Here is an 18,096-nt window from a genome sequence, read left to right as displayed (position 1 = left end):
TGATAACTTAATTTATTTGATCTTGGGTATATAGCAGATAAAATGTTTTATTACTACACAGAGAGAGGTCTCAAGTATTTATATATGCAGTTGCCTTTAGAATTTATTTATTTTATTTTTTATTTTTATTTTTTGGCATGCGGGATCTTAGTTCCCCAACCAGGGATTGAACCCATGCCCCTTTCAGTGGAAGCACAGAATATTAACCACTGGACCGTCAGGGAAGTCCCCTGTCTTTAGAATTTATACAACACATGCAGCTAATCCAAAGAAAATGTTTCCTATTTTCTTTATATGAATATGTTGAATGTGGTTCTTCGTATAGATCAAAATTAAGCTTATATGTGACTCACAGAGATTCTCCCTCTTTGACTTTCAGCTATAATAGCTGCCCAACTAGAGTGTTTTCTTTGTATTCCTTAGCTTTCTTACTCAATATCCTCCTTAGAGGAGTCTATAAGCTACTTACAGAAGAGGTAGCCTTAGGTACAGTGGTCCAAGATTGAAATTTATCTTAGTCATTTTCCCCTCCTATCTTCCCTAATTGCCTTACTGCAAAATGTATAGGGACTTCTAGTTGATTCTTCATCTTCCTATGCTATGTCTGTCTTTTTTTTTTGCCCGCACCGTGTGGCTTGTGGGATCTTAGTCCCCTGACCAGGGATTGAACCCACACCCTCAGCAGTGAAAGCGCAGAGTCTTACCCACTGGACCACTGGGGATCCTTTGTCATTCTGTCCTCATCTTTCCCTGTGTTCTTTGTCTCATATTCCTCATAGACTCTCCCTAACAGTGACTAGTTCTGTTCATAGCAGGCAAGTTTGGGATTAGCCCCTTAGCCAGGCAGTTCTCATGACGTAATATCTATATAATATGATATATACATATTACACAACTTCCTTCCCCTGAAGAAAATAAGATTTTAATATTTTGTGCTATAAAACAAACTAGTTGGGCTTCCCTGGTGGCGCAGTGGTTGAGAGTCCGCCTGCCGATGCAGGGGACGCCGGTTCGTGCCCTGGTCCGGGAGGGTCCCATATGCTGCGGAGCGGCTGGGCCTGTGAGCCATGGCCGCCGGGCCTGTGCGTCCGGAGCCTGTGCTCCGCAACGGGAAGGCCACAACAGTGAGAGGCCCGCGTACAGCAAAAAAAAAAACTAGTTTTGTTCTCTTACTTGGATGTATTATATAAGTAACTAGTAATGAACACTCATCCACATATACAATGTCTCCTGTTGATTCTGTAAGAGTGTACTTGTTTAATTTTTACTTCTTCAGATATATTGTTTTTACATCTTTGCTAAATTTGTAGCTAAGAAATATCCTTTGCTTTAAATTGCAGTAATTTAAAATGCTGATGAGATTGAACTTTTCCCCCATTTGTTCAGTTGTGAATTATCTGTGTCAAGCACTGTGAAGGATCTGAGATTTTCCCCTGCATTCAATGGAACAAGTTAGCTTTCACAGTTTAATGGATACTGTTAGAAGACACAAGACCAGAGACAAAGGACAGTTTATTACTAATAGCAAAAACTAGAATGTAGCATTTTTGCTCTGGTTCCCTGAGGTACAGTTCCCACAAAGTGACAGCAAGAAGGCCAATGATAACCAAATCTTTTCTAATGTACATTAAGCATATCTGCCTTTTGATCTGGAGGGAGAGACTATAACTATATAGACATCCTGGCAATAATACTGTGAAACAAAGTCAGTCATTGACTAACTCACAAGACATGCAAAAGTGGAGAGTCCCATGGAGAATTACCTTCCAACAGTATAGTTAATATCCTTTTCCCACATATCTCTGGGGTCTCAGTTTTTTCTTATTAGTTTGTATTTAGCATTTTACATAATGGAAATACTAATCCTGTTTTCTATTTGCTGTCAATATCTTTCCATTTTCTGTTTTAGAGATACATGTTTTAAATTTGTAGATGTTTAAAATTTTCTATCCCTTAATCTGACCAACTTTTCATTTATGATTTTTTCTGACATACTTCCCTCACTCTTCTTCACCTCTTCTTTGTGACCCTTTCCCAAATTCTGTTTGTCTTGCCTAAGATTGAAAGGCTTTAGGTGAAAGTGATACCATCTTATTTGAATAATTCACCATTGTTTCTTTTGTTTGGAGTTCCTTATCTCCCTTACCTTTCTTTACCTCCCAGGGCCCCTATATTGTTCAACATCTCACTCCACATTTCTGAACTGTGTAAACCTTAGGGAGATTGTACCATTCTAGTAGACTAGAGAGACAGTGCTGGGAGAAGAAATGAAGTGGCATATGTATTTCCATTTATAGCTGGCTTTCTGTTGGATGCTCTGGAATTTTTAGAATATAAACATATCTCTAAGCTCAAGCTGATGATTATTTCACTCAAAGTTATTTATTAAAATTAATTTAAAATATTTATTTGTGAAAATACTATTTATTCTATACCTTAAAGTTATCATTTCTAGAGGCTGTTTTGTAGTCTCCATTTTCAAAAGTAGCACATATACATGTTATGCATTTTTATTTAAAATGTACTGTATGATTTATTTTTCAGGCCAATAGAAACTGCATAGCAATTGCTTCAAGCCATGATGTTCAAGAACTAGATGTTTCTGGAATTCTGGCTACACAGATCTATACTTGGGTAGATGATGATATAGAAATGGAAACCAAAGGGTACCCTTATACTTTGTTTTTATTTGGTGACCTTGCAGTACGAATAATGACATCCACAGAACTATACCTTTCAAATGATTTTTTAAAGGAATAGTCCTAGATTGTAAGCAAAGTGGAAATTGATATGCTAAAGAGTAAAGAAGGGGTGGCTGGAGCTTTGAAGAGGGAATCGAGGGTTAGAAGAGAAGGTGAAGGGATCTGAAATTGTTCATGTATGAAATTATTGTCTGTGAGTTGAGAGTTAAGAGCTGAAGAAAATTAATTTTAAAGGGAAATACAAAGTCATATGTTAGAACTTTCAGGTATAACAGAAGAAATAAAGAACTGATGGGTTGCTTTCATTCTGGCTGATATTCCTTTGTAGGTCAGAAGATTTCTTGGTTATACATGCTCGTGATGATTTAACAGCTGTGCAGGGTACAACCCCATACACACATAGCAATCCTGGTACTCCAATTAACATGCCATGGCTTGGTAGTACACAGACTGGCAGAGGAGCATCAGTGGTATGTAAAGTTAAAAATATTTGTGTATAAATGTCCTGTTTTTCTCTCTAACTTAATAGATAAAAGATGATGTAAATATTTTTTTAATTCTTAATTTTTTTAATAAGTCATACTTGTTGGAAATTACAAATTTTGATTTGAAGAATAATATGTTTTCATTTGAAAAGGATAACAAAAATTATTTTAAATAAATAATTGAAAATACAAACAGCTGTATTTTAAGTAATAATTATTTGGAACTTACTGCTCCAAATTAGGCCTCAGCAAACTATGGCCTATGGGTCAAATCCTGCCTCCTACCTGTTGTGTCGACAACATGCTAAGAATGGTGTTTGTATTTTTCAGCCGTTGAAAAAATATCAAAAGAAGAATGGTATTCTGTGACACATGAAAATTATATGAAATTCAGATTTTATTGTTTATAAATAAAGTTTTATTGGAACATAGCCACACTCATTTTTTAAAATATTTTGTTTATGGATGCTTTCACATTACAGTGGTAGGATTGAGTATCTGAGCAGAGACTGTATGCACATAGAGTCCAAAACATTTATTATCTAATTCTTTACAAAAAAGGTTTGCCAACCCCTAGTCTAGATAATATTTTTAAATGATTATCAACTAATAACTGTTAGTTGATGCTGAGACAAATAAATTTTTCTTTTTTTGAACAAATAAAAATGATACAAATTCTTTTTAATTTAAGCAAAATATAATATGCAGATGAACTGAAACAATTTTTCTGAAGTAATGGAGGATCTTCTTGAGCCCTGATTACCTAAGATGTGATCCATGTTTATACCCACATGAGATTCCTTTGTTGACACTTAGGGTACAGGAATTGATACACAGAACCAAAGAAACCCAGCACCAGCAATTCTTTCCATGGCTTTCTAGGTGGTAGGTGGTTTTTGTAAGGGTAATTATTTAAGTAAAGTCTCAGTCATCTTTAATAATACCTGATAATATTTTATACTTAATGCAGTTCCTTTATCACTCATATAACCTTATTATTGTTTGAGATATCTGTTGTAGCTGTTGTAATTACTTCTACTTAGCATTCTTTAGATGAAGCTTGAGATCCAGAAAGGTCAAGGAATTTAACTCAGGTCACTATCTCAAATTGTGGTAGAGCTTGTGTTAAAGCCCTCCATTCCCCTTCACTCATTGATTTCAGGTAGGAGTGTTTTAAGTATTAAGAATTTGAAAAGCAATCTAGTGATTATTCAAAAGAAAAGAGTTGGTCATTAATAGTTAAATTTTTTCCAATGGACAGATACATTAAAATTCATTTGTAAAACCTACTGATATTATTATCTTTTAAATAACTTAAAGAGAATATACAAAATATACAAGAAGAAATAATAAGCACTTTTTCCAACTCCATTTTCATAGAATATGATACAATTCTTCCTGTAACAGCTTTCTTTCTGGTCTCTCTGCTTCTGTACTGCTCCCTCTGTTTTGTACATAGCAGGCAGAGTTACTTTTTTCTAAAACGTCATTCAGGTTATCACTCCCACACTTAAAACTTTAAGATTTCCCAGTACAGCTTTAAAACAAGTGCTTAACATGGCCTCTAAGGCCCTATGTGATTTAAACTCTGCCAGCCTCTGCAGCAGCATCTCCCTTGTTTCCACACCTGATTCTCTTTGCTCTGGTCACAGTGGCCTTCTTTTTGTCACTTGAGCACATCAAGCTCAGAGCCTTTACCTTGTTTTCTGCTTGAAATACTCTTCTTCTGTTTACCATTCAGATCTCAACTCAAATTCCCAGAGATTTCCCTTGCTTCCTTAGCAAAGGTATCTGCTCCTCCCTACGCTACTGCCAGTCATACTGTTATCTCATTTGATCGTCATATTATCCCATTTTATCATCTCATCATCAGATGAGATAATAGAAATTAGATAATGGAAATTATCTATTCATTATTTGGTTGTCTTTTTTTATACCCTCTGCAATGCAAGCTCTTTGAGAGATTATGTTATGCCTGCCTTATATATTGATGATCTCTAAGTAGAATAGTGCTTAACATTTAGTAGGTGCTCAGAAAATATTTGTTTATTCTCCAGAATATTATAATATGGAAATTTACCTTTGTTATTCCTCTTAGGACTGAATTTTCTTCCTATTTAAATGTTAGAAGGACATCTTTTTTAGTTGGGGTCATTGTGGTTTGTAAACATAAGTATTAGGATTATCCCACTCCATCCTCAGGAAAAAGACACCCGTATAATAAGGTGGTTCCTTTTTATATGGATCTTCTAAAATAATTAATGATTTTTTTCCCTTATAATATTCTACATATGCTTTCAGAAACTTATTTAACTTTCTTTTATTTTTTACTCATGATTTTCCTTTGATACTCTTACCAAAAAAAAAATGATAATTAAAAGAAAGAACAGGAATCTTTAGACTTTTTCTAAATTAAGAGGGGCAAGGGATTTAAACATGAAGTTTACTAAACAGAAGTAACATTCAGAAGTTTGTTTTTTGTGTGTAGAGAATTTGATCAAATATTTTCTTAATCCTATTATTTTATTAAATTATGAATGCTAATGAAAAGGGATACTAGTTATGACCAATTTCTGCTATTTTGGAGTATAACTGCAGCCATATATATCTTTCAGTGTTTCTATCCCTCACTGGTTCTGCTGGCCTAGTTCCTTCCCTCCCTCCCAAATCCCCACTTTACTTACAGCTTTAGGCTAATTGAACAAATTAAAATCCAAAAGAACAATAACAACAAAATGTACATGAACTGGTGCTACAAACTTAGGATAACCTATAACTATAGTTACAGTTATAAGTAGGAAATAGTCTATAAATTAAATTATCCCTTTAATTTCACGTATTTAGTTTACTCTTATTTGACAGGCTATGTAAATCATTCAAAGCATAATTTTAAAATGGGTAAATAAATAGTTCCAAACTATCAGTTAAAAATTTATACAGTTTTCTGTTTACCTCTTTTTTTTTTTTCACATGCTTCTGTCTGTCTTTTTAACCTTATACTATTCAGGATTGTTCCAATAAATTTAATGGGATAAGAAAAGAATTGGCAAGAAAGGAGGTAAGACTAAATTCTTGAGGTGAATTTGTTCTTAGATACTAGGTAATGATGCAGAAAATGTATGTACACTTAAATGTTAGAGAGCTGAGCTATTAAATTTCATTTCTGTTACCATGTTTAGTATTTTTAGCACCCATTACGATAGTTATGGAATCATGTAAAAATAAATAAATGTTATTTGAATCTCCTGTCACAATTTAAATTTTTAATACTACTTTTTATTGTAACTGTAAAAGAATGATTTTTCTTTGTTAACAGATGATTAAGAAAGCCATTAATAATGTCAGAAGAATGACTTCTCATCCATCTCTTCCTTACTGTAAGTTGATAATAATTAGCCATTATTTTAAGGAATTTAAAGGAAACTTTTAGTTTCAATTGAAAGGTAGTCAACACTTAATTTTTTTGTAGGGAATGTTTGCTAGCAAGTAAAATCACTTCAAAATTGGGTAAAAATAGAAAAAGTGATTTTCCTGAATTAATAGAGAAGGCTAACTTAACATGTACATTTTTAGCATTTTGACTGAATATTTCTGTTACCACATTTTATTTTTGAACATTTCTGGACTCTGCACAATGTTAAATTGTAGTTGATAATTATTGTTTTAATAACTGGATCACTCCTTTTTTATTACATAGAACAGAACCATATCTGGGTCATTTGTAGCCTCCTCATAATCAGTTTGTATTTTATTAATATTTTGTCAGTTTGTCTTTTATCAGATACACTAATAGTAAGTATAGGAAACGGTTATTATTACATTCTTACATTTTGAGGAAGGATATATTTATTTTTAGTTAATCTTCCTAGGAATCTCAAAAGTTTTCTTCCTTTAACAAAGATTTAATGGGGGATTTATTGGAAGTATTGAAGCAGAGAAAAAATAACAGAGACAACTTTAACTGGTGGGTTGGAATCAGTATTCATATTGACATGTGTGTATTCCAAGTTTTTTTTAATATAATTTTTAAGTAGTGCCCTTCATCAAATTGTCCTACTACACAGTAACAAAAATAGTGAAAATAGTGCATGTTAATTAAAAGGTACTCATGTCCCTCCAATTTAGTAACCTATAAAAAAATTGTACCACCTTTTTTATGAGAGATGTTTTGATAAAATAGGAGTGGCAGAACCAGTGTTCTTTTCTACCTAATTATAATAAGTGCTGTAAGCATCTGTTATCAAAGTTATATACCAGTGTCTAATAAAAGGGTTGAAGAGAACCATATATTTAAGATGAAGAGGGTAACTTCTGTTACTTATGCTAGAGGTATAAAATAATATTGAAAATTAGCCTGTTTTCACTATATCAATTTATTCAACACTAGAAGTATATGTTTTCTATCCACAAGTCTAATGTAAAGTAAGAACTAAAAACAATCATGAAGCATATAGAGGAAGGAGTCAAAGGTGTTTTATATACAAAGCTTAAATACTATTAACCCTGCAGCAAGAAAATTTGGCATTGTTTAAAATCTATCCTTACTCTGTACAATAGGGTTTAGAAGTTTCCTGAAATATTGAAGGGATTTCATTATTTCTCAGTCCCAAAGCATGTATAATGACAGGTGACTAGTTTATAAATAGGCTCTACCTCAAGCCCATAAATTTAAATAAAATAATCCCTAGCTTCAAAGGCAATTAATGGACTTATTTTCAGAGTTATTAGGTAATATCATGTAACTTCTGTCTTGCAGTAAGTACTTTCTCCATTCAGAGAAGAACTACTGTAACTGGCAGATAAGAGACTTGAAAAGTTAAATGCTAATTAGATTAATCACTGAAACTTTTTACAGTATATTTTTTCATGTCATGAACAAGTCTCACAGATAGTAATTTAGTTCATCAATAGGCTCCTTTCATATACTGGAAATGTTTTGAAACAAGTTTTTTTAAAATTTTACTCTGAATTACAGATACCTCAAAATAGTTCCTTCCTTCCTTTGGAGTAGATTTTTTTTTAAATCTTAGTCATTGTAAACCAAAACTTTTGGACTTCTACTCCAGGAAAATTTTCTAGAAGTTAATCTAATAGGTTGAACTGAAATAGAAATGTAAGTCTTAAAAGGAAAGCCCCATTTCAAAAACAAAAAATGAATATATTAAGATTTTTAAGGTTGCATTTAACTCTTTCCTTACATGTATATGATGTAACATACTTTACTTACTAATAAGGAATATTTGCTCAGACAACCTGGTTATAGGAACATTTGTGGGTTTTTTGTTTGTTTGTTTTTGTTTTTTAAAGAATTAATTTTGGGCCGCATTGGGTCTTCGTTGCCACGCACGGGCTTTCTCCAGTTGTGGCGAGCGGGGGCTATTCTTCGTCGCGGTGCATGGGCTTCTCATTGCAGTGGCTTCTCTTGTTGCAGAGCACAGGCTCTAGGCACGCGGGCTTCAGTAGTTGTGGTGCACGGGCTCAGTAGTTGTGGCATGCGGGCTCTAGAGTGCAGGCTCAGTAGTTGTGGTGCATGGGTTTAGTTGCTCTGCGGCATGTGGGATCTTCCCAGACCAGGGATTGAACCTGTGTCCCCTGCATTGGCAGGCAGATTCTTATCCACTGTGCCACCAGTGAAGTCATGAAACCTTTGTTTTTTTAAGTTTTAGTTTATAAGGCTTTAAGAGAGTGTTTCATTTTACATATAAGCTACTAATAATTAGGGATTTTTTTCAAATTTAAATAAAACCATAAATAATAGAAAAATTTGAGTGGTTTTTAAATGCATCTAGTCCAATTAATTTTTTTGATTAAGCTAGGCAAGACTATAGAAGAGAGGGGGGATAGAATTAACAGCCCTAGTCTCAAGAAATTCTACCCACCCTTCCATCCCAGCCCAGTGTTAAAACATGTCAAAATGGTTGAAGCTCCTTTATTATTTATTTATTTATTTATTTTTTGCCGTGCGCGGGCCTCTCAGGGTTGTGGCCTCTCCCGTTGCGGAGCACAGGCTCCGCACGCGCAGGCCCAGCAGCACGGCCCACGGGCCCAGCCGCTCTGCGGCACGTGGGATCCTCCTGGACCGGGGCACGAACCCGTGTCCCCTGCATCAGCAGGCAGACTCTCAACTACTGCGCCACCAGGGAAACCCAGAAGCTCCTTTATTTTAAATACTTGGAAATGAATGAGGAAAAATTGACTAATGTATGACCAGCAATATGCTAGATACTTTATTTTTACATACATTAATATAATTTCTCACTACCTCTGTACCACATTAATACTGATAACTATTCTTAATGTAAATTTAGCCCTATATGTTAGGCATATTTCTGAATGATTTATATGAATTATCTCATTTACTTCTCAGAACTGTTCAGTGACTTATATATCATTAATGATATATCACTATTATAGTGACTTATATACATTTTACTAGAAAGAAATAGGCTCAGGGAGATTAAGTAAGTTTCCTAGTAACACACAATTAGTAAATGGTAAAGAATTTAATAATTATTTAGTTTGTTCATATTCCTTAATGAAACAGATAACATATATTTGAGATATCAGATCAGTCACAATAACTATTAGAAATGATTTTTTTAGCATGACTTTCAAGACCTTCTACAATCTTTTTCTCAGAGAAAAATGCATAAATTTAAACATCAGTAGTATGACTGATAAGAATTGGCTGTTAAAAATCCCAAGATTTTATACTGCTGAACTGAATGAATAAGCATTTTCGGAACACTAATGGAAAACTGATGAATTCATAAAAGTGCTAACAAAAGATCAAGATTAAAAAAAATTAATTACATGGGACTGAGTGAACTGATGAGGATGATTATAATTTTTGTGACTTTCTGTTTGAATTAAAAAAAAATCCCACAAGGACTCAGAAGCAAAAAATATACAAATCAATTTTAAGTGCAAAGTAAAGGAGCTGTTACCGTGGAGGATTACTGGACTGAATGTCAATATTATGACATAGTATGAGTGTGTTTCGTGTTTGGTAATTGCAGTCATTGTGCTTTTGTTGTGGTCATCCATTTACAATGCTTGGTGTCAGTTTATTTATCTCTTGTAAAAATAAAATACGGAGGCTTCCCTGGTGGCGCAGTGGTTGAGAGTCCGCCTGCCGATGCAGGGGACACGGGTTCGTGCCCCGGTCTGGGAAGATCCCACGTGCTGCGGAGCGGCTGGGCCCGTGAGCCATGACCACTGAGCCTGCGCATCCGGAGCCTGTGCTCCGCAACGGGAGAGGCCACAACAGTGAGAGGCCCGCGTACCACAAAAAAAATAAAAATAATAAAAAATAAAAAATAAAATAAATAAATAAAATACAGTGTGTGTGTGTGAAAAAAAAAATCCCAAGGTTTTTTTTTTTTTTAAATACGGTTAACTTGTTAAAGTATTGTGTTCGTCTCAGGTGTACAACATACTGATTCAGTATTTTTATACATTACAAAATGATCACCATGATAAGTCTAGTTACCATCTGTCACCATACAAAGTTAAGTAATTCCAAGAATTTGATTCTTTATCATAAACATTATCTACTAAAGGCTATTAAAGTGTAACTGAGATAATTTCAAAAGGAAATAAAGTTTATAGAGGTCTGATTTAATTGCTTCTGTTGTTTTGTGTGAGGATATGTTCTATCAGATGAAAGAACACCATGTAATTATCTGTTTTTAAGATTGAGAGTATTCAAGTGAAATTTCATAAAAAGGTAAATTCATGTGAATTGACTATGATTCATTTCTTAGGTATTTCTTCCATAAAGATTTTCACATTGGATTAAAAGATAAGTTTGCCAAAGATTCCTGAAATAAATTTGCAATTTTTTCCCTCTTATAATGCAGATCTGACAGGAGCTCAAGATGGAAGTGTGAGAATGTTCGAATGGGGCCATTCTCAACAAATAACCTGTTTCCGATCTGGTGGCAATTCAAGAGTTACAAGAATGAGATTTAACTATCAAGGAAATAAGGTAGTTTATAAAAATGTAAATAGGGAAAATGGTTTGATTTCTTTAAAGGTTTATGAATATTACTCATTTGGGTTTCTGAAGAGAACAGCTCAATGAGCTAATGGTGAAGTATTAATCCATCTTATATGAATTCTTTTTAAAGAAATTCCTCTCAAAACTTAAAATTCACTTGGTTCTTCCTGGAAAGACATTATATACATGTCCATTAAAATTCTCTTATATGATGCTTAAGGACCAAATGATTATAGGACCATCTTATATTACACATTTTTTATTAAATACATCTGCTTACTTTACCCTCTGGGACCTACTCAAAGTATGGCCAAATACCAACTAGTAAGTAACATCTGGGAGTTAATTAGAAATGCAGATTATTGACTCTGGTCCAGACCTATCAAATCACCATCTGCATTTTAGCCAGATACTCTTGTGATTTGTACACAACATTAAAGTTTTGAGAAGCACTGCTCTAGAACAGGGTGTTAACAATCTACGGCCTAACCACCTGTTTTGTAAATAAAGTTATATTGGAACACAGCTAACCCATTCATTATTTGTTTTCTATGATTATTTTCCCAGTACTGCAACAGAGTTCAGGAGAACAAAGACTGTAGCTGGCAAGCCTAAAATATTTACTATATGGGCCTTTTAATAAAAGTTTGCCAACCTGGCTCTTACCAGCTTCACTTCCTGTAATCCTCCTTTCCTCAAACTGCCTCTTTCTGCTACTCCTATCTTACTAGCACTTTAAACAACTACTGAAGGGGAAATCAGCCTGCTCTTTGTCTTCAGGGCCATGCTTCACTAAAAACATTCACACTGGCCCTAGCTGATGGTTCATCTTGCCTTTCGTTTTCCCTCAACCTCCAAAGCTTCCACCCTCCTTACGTGTTACTTGTGTCATGGTGTGCTGCAACCTTTTTGCCTACCACATTTATCAGATGGCTCTTATCATTTCACAGAAGTCAGTGATAATTTTTCATGTAGTTATGAAACAAAATTGAGAGCTTATAATTTATTAATACCAATTAGCAACATTCTTTGCTCCTTAATGGGAAATTAAGGGGATTTAATCTAAAAGCCTTTAGAATTCTACTGTACTTTCAGCTGTATAACCTATCCATACCACTTATGTACTCATATTTTTCCACTTTTGTTGTCAATGTTACATTGTTCCTAACTAATCTCTGTACTTCGACCTAATCTCTCTAATGCATTCTTTATGTTGTCAACAAAGTTATATAACAAATAGCATAGGGAATTCCCTGGTGGTTCAGTGGTTAGGGCTCATGTGCTTTCACTGCCGAGTGCGTGGGTTTGATCCCTGGTTGGGGAACTAAGATTCCACAAGCTGTGCAGTGTAGCCATAAAAGAAAAAAGAACAAATAACATAATTATATAACTACACTATAGGTGAGATCATATTATCCTTTTCAAGAACCTGGAGCCTCCTCATTGTGTCCAAAGGCCCATATTCTTTAGTGTGGCATTCAAGTCCTTCTACACTCGGAGTTATTTTATAGATTTTACACTCACTACAACCTTCTATATAGGCTATTTTAAGTCACAACAAACTTCCTTATTGTCTGCCCAAGTCTCTTTGATAGGCAGTCAGCTTACTGTTGATTCACCTTAGCCATGATGGTGCCCAAGAGCACAACACCTAAGCGTGCTATCTCCCTTAGTAGGGGAGCCTACTAGAGTAAGTGGAACAGATAACTCATACTACAATATATCACAGTAATGCTGATCATTTTGTCAAAAGTCATTGGACATTGCAGAAAAACCAAGAGGCTAAAAGGGAGCATTTAACAGAAAAAAATGACCTGTGAGGAATAATTCCTTGGATTTAGGAAGATCCTACATTGTAAAACAAGAATGGGATTCTATGAACCAAAGGCAGTAGAACAATAAAGAATTTTTGGAAGTTAAAAACATATGATACCCTAAAATTAGGAGAGTAGAGGAGCTACTGATTATAAGGGCTGAATAGCAGAATGGAAGTATTTGAAAATCAAGTTTGTGACTGGGAGGTACAAATTTGGAATTTATCCCATGATGAAAATAACCCAAGAAGTAAATTGAGACTAGACCCAGGAAAATTTATAAAAGAAATTTAAAAGATAGAAGAAGAAAAAAGGTGATGGAAGAGAAACATTATATTAAAAGGAATAATAAAATAAAAATTTCCCCAAAGCAAAACATGGAATTTTAGAAAAAGAAGCGCCTACCAAGTACTAAGCAGAAGTATTGAGAAACAGCACATGCCTAGACACAGCCTGATTATTTGATTTTGGGGTTTTTTAACTGAAGGATAAAGAGAACTTCTAGGAAGGAGTAGGGGTAAAAATGATTGCTTACAACCTCTCCACCCCCCTATCTAAAATTAATGGCATTGGCCTCAAAAATAGAGGTTACAAATAGACAATAAAACAGTATGCACAGAATTCTGATGGATAAGGAATGGGGTCGATGTCTATCCAAACTGTCATTTAAATTTGGTGGCAAAATAAACACTTTTTTTTTTTTGCGGTACGTGGGCCTCTCACTGTTGTGGCCTCTCCCGTTGCGGAGCACAGGCTCTGGACGCGCAGGCTCAATGGCCATGGCTCAAGGGCCCAGCCGCTCCGCGGCATGTGGGATCTTCCTGGACCGGGGCACGAACCCATGTCCCCTGCATTGGCAGGCAGACCCTCAACCACTGCGCCACCAGGGAAGCCCTAAACACATTTTTAAGTATGCAGAGAATTAGCACATTCCATATACCCTTTCTGAAGAACGTACCTAAACCTACTCCAGAAAACAGGATAAACCACAGAAAGGATAAACGTCAGAAAAATATCTGTAACAAAAATAGTAAACAGTGGATTAATATTCCTATTATTAGTCCTATCAGTTTTGTAAGAAGACAGTGAAAAAGAAGGCAAAGAATGTGAACAATTTATCAAAAAAACAAAACCCTATGCATGGCCAATAACCCTCACTAATAACTGAAGAAATGTACATTAAAATGAGACTTTATTTCTGTTAATCAACAAATATTATAATTTTGTAGTATGCAGTGTTGACTAATGTGTAAGAAAAATGGGTGTGTAAATTGATACTACCACTTAGGATTTAATTTTGGCTTCATCTACCAATTTTAAATGATGCCCTTTGACAGAGCTTTTTCTTTTCTAGATGTCTATCCTATATACTCAGAGTTGTATATGCAAGAATGTTCAAAGCAGCACTTTTTATTATAGGAAAAATTGGAAATTCTATAAGGAAAAGCTTTAAAAAGTTACAGTGCAACTATATAGTGTAATACTGCACAGCACAAGAATGAGGTAGATTTATACATACCAATGTGAAAAAATGGCTCTAATAAGTAAAAAATGTAACTGTAGAACTGTATATTATCATCATAATTTTTAAAAAGCCTTGTATCCTTGTATGTATGAATGTTTGAATATTCATAGAACAAATCTGAAAGGGAACACTATCAAATTGTTAATAGTTGTTATATCTGTAGATGGGAGAGGGCAGGAGTCCGAATTAGACATTTGTTTTATTTTAAGATCTGTATCATATACTCCCTTACTGTATTATTTTGTCATCTTTCCAGTCAAAATGCTCTGAGTTTCCATAGTGGAATTCTTCTACTGTGATAAACTTTGTTTCATTTTCTGCTGTTGTTTACATGTTTTCCTTGTTGTATATCTCTGGAAGTCCTTACTTTGTCTTTTTTAAGATGAACAGTTTTTTATCTTATATATACTAAAACTTTGTCACATGGCTTAATGTGTAAATCCAGTATCCTATTTTTGGAGTACTTACAGAGAATATACAGACTATGCTGTCGGTTAGTATAATAAATTGAGTGTCTGATGTTAGTTTCCTTTATATCCACCCTGGAATTTTTTAAAGCAATAGCTAAATGTTTTTCTGGACTAGATCCATGCATAGGTGAAGTGAAAAGGCAAGCAACTTATCAGTCAAATGTTTAAGAGTTAAAATATGAGATTCACAGTGAGGGTAAGGGTAAATATGTGCTTTTTTATTTGTATTAAATACTTTTAAATATTTTTTTTCTCTAAGTTTGGAATAGTTGATGCTGATGGATACTTAAGTTTGTATCAAACAAACTGGAAATGTTGTCCAGTTACTGGAAGTATGCCTAAGCCATACCTGGTAAGCCAAGAATTCCTACCTTTAAAATTTTTTGAATTTTTATTTTAAAGAAACCAAGAATATATACTCGCAAGAAATATCAAAGCCAAAATATAAAATCTATCTAGTCCTGTGTATTCAATCACTTTACTATAAGTTTTTGTCCTTGTATTGTGTTGAAAATTACACTGTGAGGTATAAAAATCCTTAGTCTCTGGTAACTTGGAAAATAAACCTGTATGAAAGTACCTGGTTCTGATGGCAAGGGGAGATCAGCTTTGTGATTACTCAGAGGCAGGGGTGGAGAGGGGAAATTGGATGGAGGCAGTCAGAAGGTACAACCTTCCAGGTAAAAGGTAAGTAAGTACTGGGTATGTAATGTACAACATGATTAACATAATTAACACGGCTACATGTTATATATGGAAGTTGTTAAGAGAGTAAATTCTAAGCATTTTCAGAACAAGGAAAAATATTTTTTCTTTTTCTTTCATTTTATATCTATGCGAGGTGATGGATGTTACTAAACTTATTTCGTGATGAATGTAAGCCAGAACATTATGCTGTACTCCTTAAATTTATGCAGTGCTGCATGTCAATCATTTCTCAAAACTGAAAGGAAAAAAAAAATAGAAAAGTAAAAAAATCTCACCAGAAAATGTAAATAAATAATAAAGCTAGTGGATTAATCACTTGATAAAGACCAAAGTAGTAAAATTAATTAAAAATGCAATGATTAGTCAAGGGGTAAATAAAATAAAAAGATGTAAAAAAAAAAAAAAAAAAGAAACCTGTATAGAACCAACATGGTAACTCTGGAGACCCATGCAACCCATGAGTTACTCAAGCCCTTTTCTAGCCTCACTGAATGGCAGTGGCTATGATACCTAAAAAGAATGATCAACAGACCAGTGCATCTGGTTGTTTTTCTGCAGTTATTATCCCTTATGAACAAAGTAGAAAGGGTATCCTATAGCTGGTGCTATTTTCTTGCCCATCTCTTTAAAAAAAAAAGATACATCTCTATTCAGGACCACACAGGTTTAGTGAACCTTCCGCAGCTTCATAGAACACTGAATTTATATTTGATGGATTCTTTAGTGAAGCCCTTTATAGGACTAAGCAATATCTATCAAGAAAGAAATTAAGAATATGGGTTAAACTTCCAGTAATTCATCCAAGGTTAAATGCTAGAATAAAGTACTGGTCTAAGTGAAAGCAAGCAAGGGAGTGTTGGTGAGGGTACCTTGAAAGAATATTTATTTTTCCTCATATTTTCATTCAGGCAGCAGATTAAATGTACAGGTGGGCCTTGAACAACACAGGGGTTAGGGACACTGGACACCTCACCCTCCCCAAGTTGAAAATCTGCATATAACTTTGCAGTCAGCCCTCCATATCCATGGTCCTGCATCCACAGATTCAACTAACTTTGGATCATGTAGTACTGTAGTATGTATTTATTGAAAAAAATCTGTGTGTCAGTGGACCCATGCAGTTCAAACCTGTGTTGTTCAAGGGTCAACTGTACAGGTTTATGTTTCTTAGGGGACTGCCTTTTTTTAAAACTTCTAAAAAGACAAATTGGATTAAAAACGAACATTATTTGCTTTTGGGGATTAAAGTAGATTTTGTTTTAAAGACATATCATCTGCCCAGCTGCAGTGGTGGTTGGGGGCAATGGGGAAGTGACTCACAGGAGAACTTTTTCATATGATGATTTTGACATATTTTAAAATTTTATTTTTATCGAAGAGAAACATCTGAACAGACATAAATTGGAAGCCTTTATAACTGACTAAACCTCTCATAGTAGTTTGTTATTGTTTGATGGAATATTGAGAAACTGTAAATTTTCTAATTTGTTGACTATTAGTAATATGTTTTTATTCACATATTTGAAAAAGTATTTGAAAGCTTAAATATTTCTGAAAATAAATAATTCAGTCTTAGATCATCTAAAATGCTAGTTTTTGTTTTCTAAGACAAAAATTTTCACAAGTATTCTAAGAAAAATATTTGAAATTAACCTTTTGTTTCCCTTTGAACTTCTGGTTGAACAAAAGTGGAGGTCATAAAAGGTCATAACGTATGCATCTTATTTAAATGGTTCAGGGAAAGGGGTATGTGTGTGTGTGTGTGTGAAAAAGAAGAAGAGGCAAAACAAATGTGCCAGAATGGTAAACATTGGTGAATCGGGGTAAAGGGTATATGAGAGTTCTCTGTATTACTCTTGCAACTTTTCTAAAATCTGGGGGGGAAAGAACACAAGGATTTAAGTAAGCCACAAATTACATGATCGCTTTTTGATTAATACATCTACCTGCTTATAAAATTGTTTGTGACAGCAATAAACATGTGTTGTTTATAACCATTCCAGACTTGGCAGTGTCATAACAAAACAGCCAATGATTTTGTCTTCGTTAGTTCCTCCTCTCTGATAGCTACAGCTGGTCTTTCAACTGACAATAGGTAAGAGATTAATTATAACTGAAATTGAAGTCTGTGTATGTATAGCTAAGCTTTATTTTTTAATTGCTTAATGTCCTTATATCTCAATAATGTTGTAATTAAACCTTTAAATATTTTTATTTAAAGAGACTTGTTTCTTAGAGCTTTTTTAGTGTTTTAATTGTAAAGCTAAGGAAATTCTGGTGACATTAAAGACAAAATCCATTCCTTCTGGATTTTTAGTATTCTAATGTTAAGACTTTAGTGTAGGATAAAATAATTTAATTGTTGGTAGAGTTTTTCTCCATATTATTTG

The 18,096-nt window shown here is 34.2% G+C and overlaps 1 protein-coding gene across 5 annotated transcripts in view; it reads left to right on the top strand.

The window, feature by feature from the left end:
• DMXL1 (Dmx like 1) overlaps nucleotides 1–18,096 on the top strand; it is a 136,628-nt gene that overhangs the window by 105,836 nt on the left and 12,696 nt on the right. For 3 of the 5 annotated variants that reach the window (XM_082621187.1, XM_082621185.1, XM_082621184.1), the window contains 6 exons: nucleotides 2,545–2,666; nucleotides 3,031–3,172; nucleotides 6,504–6,564; nucleotides 11,050–11,177; nucleotides 15,258–15,350; nucleotides 17,710–17,801. In XM_082621187.1, the coding sequence (XP_082477313.1) occupies nucleotides 2,545–2,666; nucleotides 3,031–3,172; nucleotides 6,504–6,564; nucleotides 11,050–11,177; nucleotides 15,258–15,350; nucleotides 17,710–17,801 (638 nt within the window). Of the gene's footprint in view, nucleotides 1–2,544; nucleotides 2,667–3,030; nucleotides 3,173–6,194; nucleotides 6,246–6,503; nucleotides 6,565–11,049; nucleotides 11,178–15,257; nucleotides 15,351–17,709; nucleotides 17,802–18,096 lie in introns of all 5 variants that reach the window. The other 2 variants (XM_082621188.1, XM_082621186.1) reach the window with 1 other exon arrangement.

This window comes from Mesoplodon mirus (genome assembly GCF_964341445.2).
Source record: "Mesoplodon mirus genome assembly, chromosome: 5".
In the NCBI taxonomy this organism is placed as follows: Eukaryota; Metazoa; Chordata; class Mammalia; order Artiodactyla; family Ziphiidae; genus Mesoplodon; species Mesoplodon mirus.
This window is presented reverse-complemented; position numbering and strand designations above follow the sequence as displayed.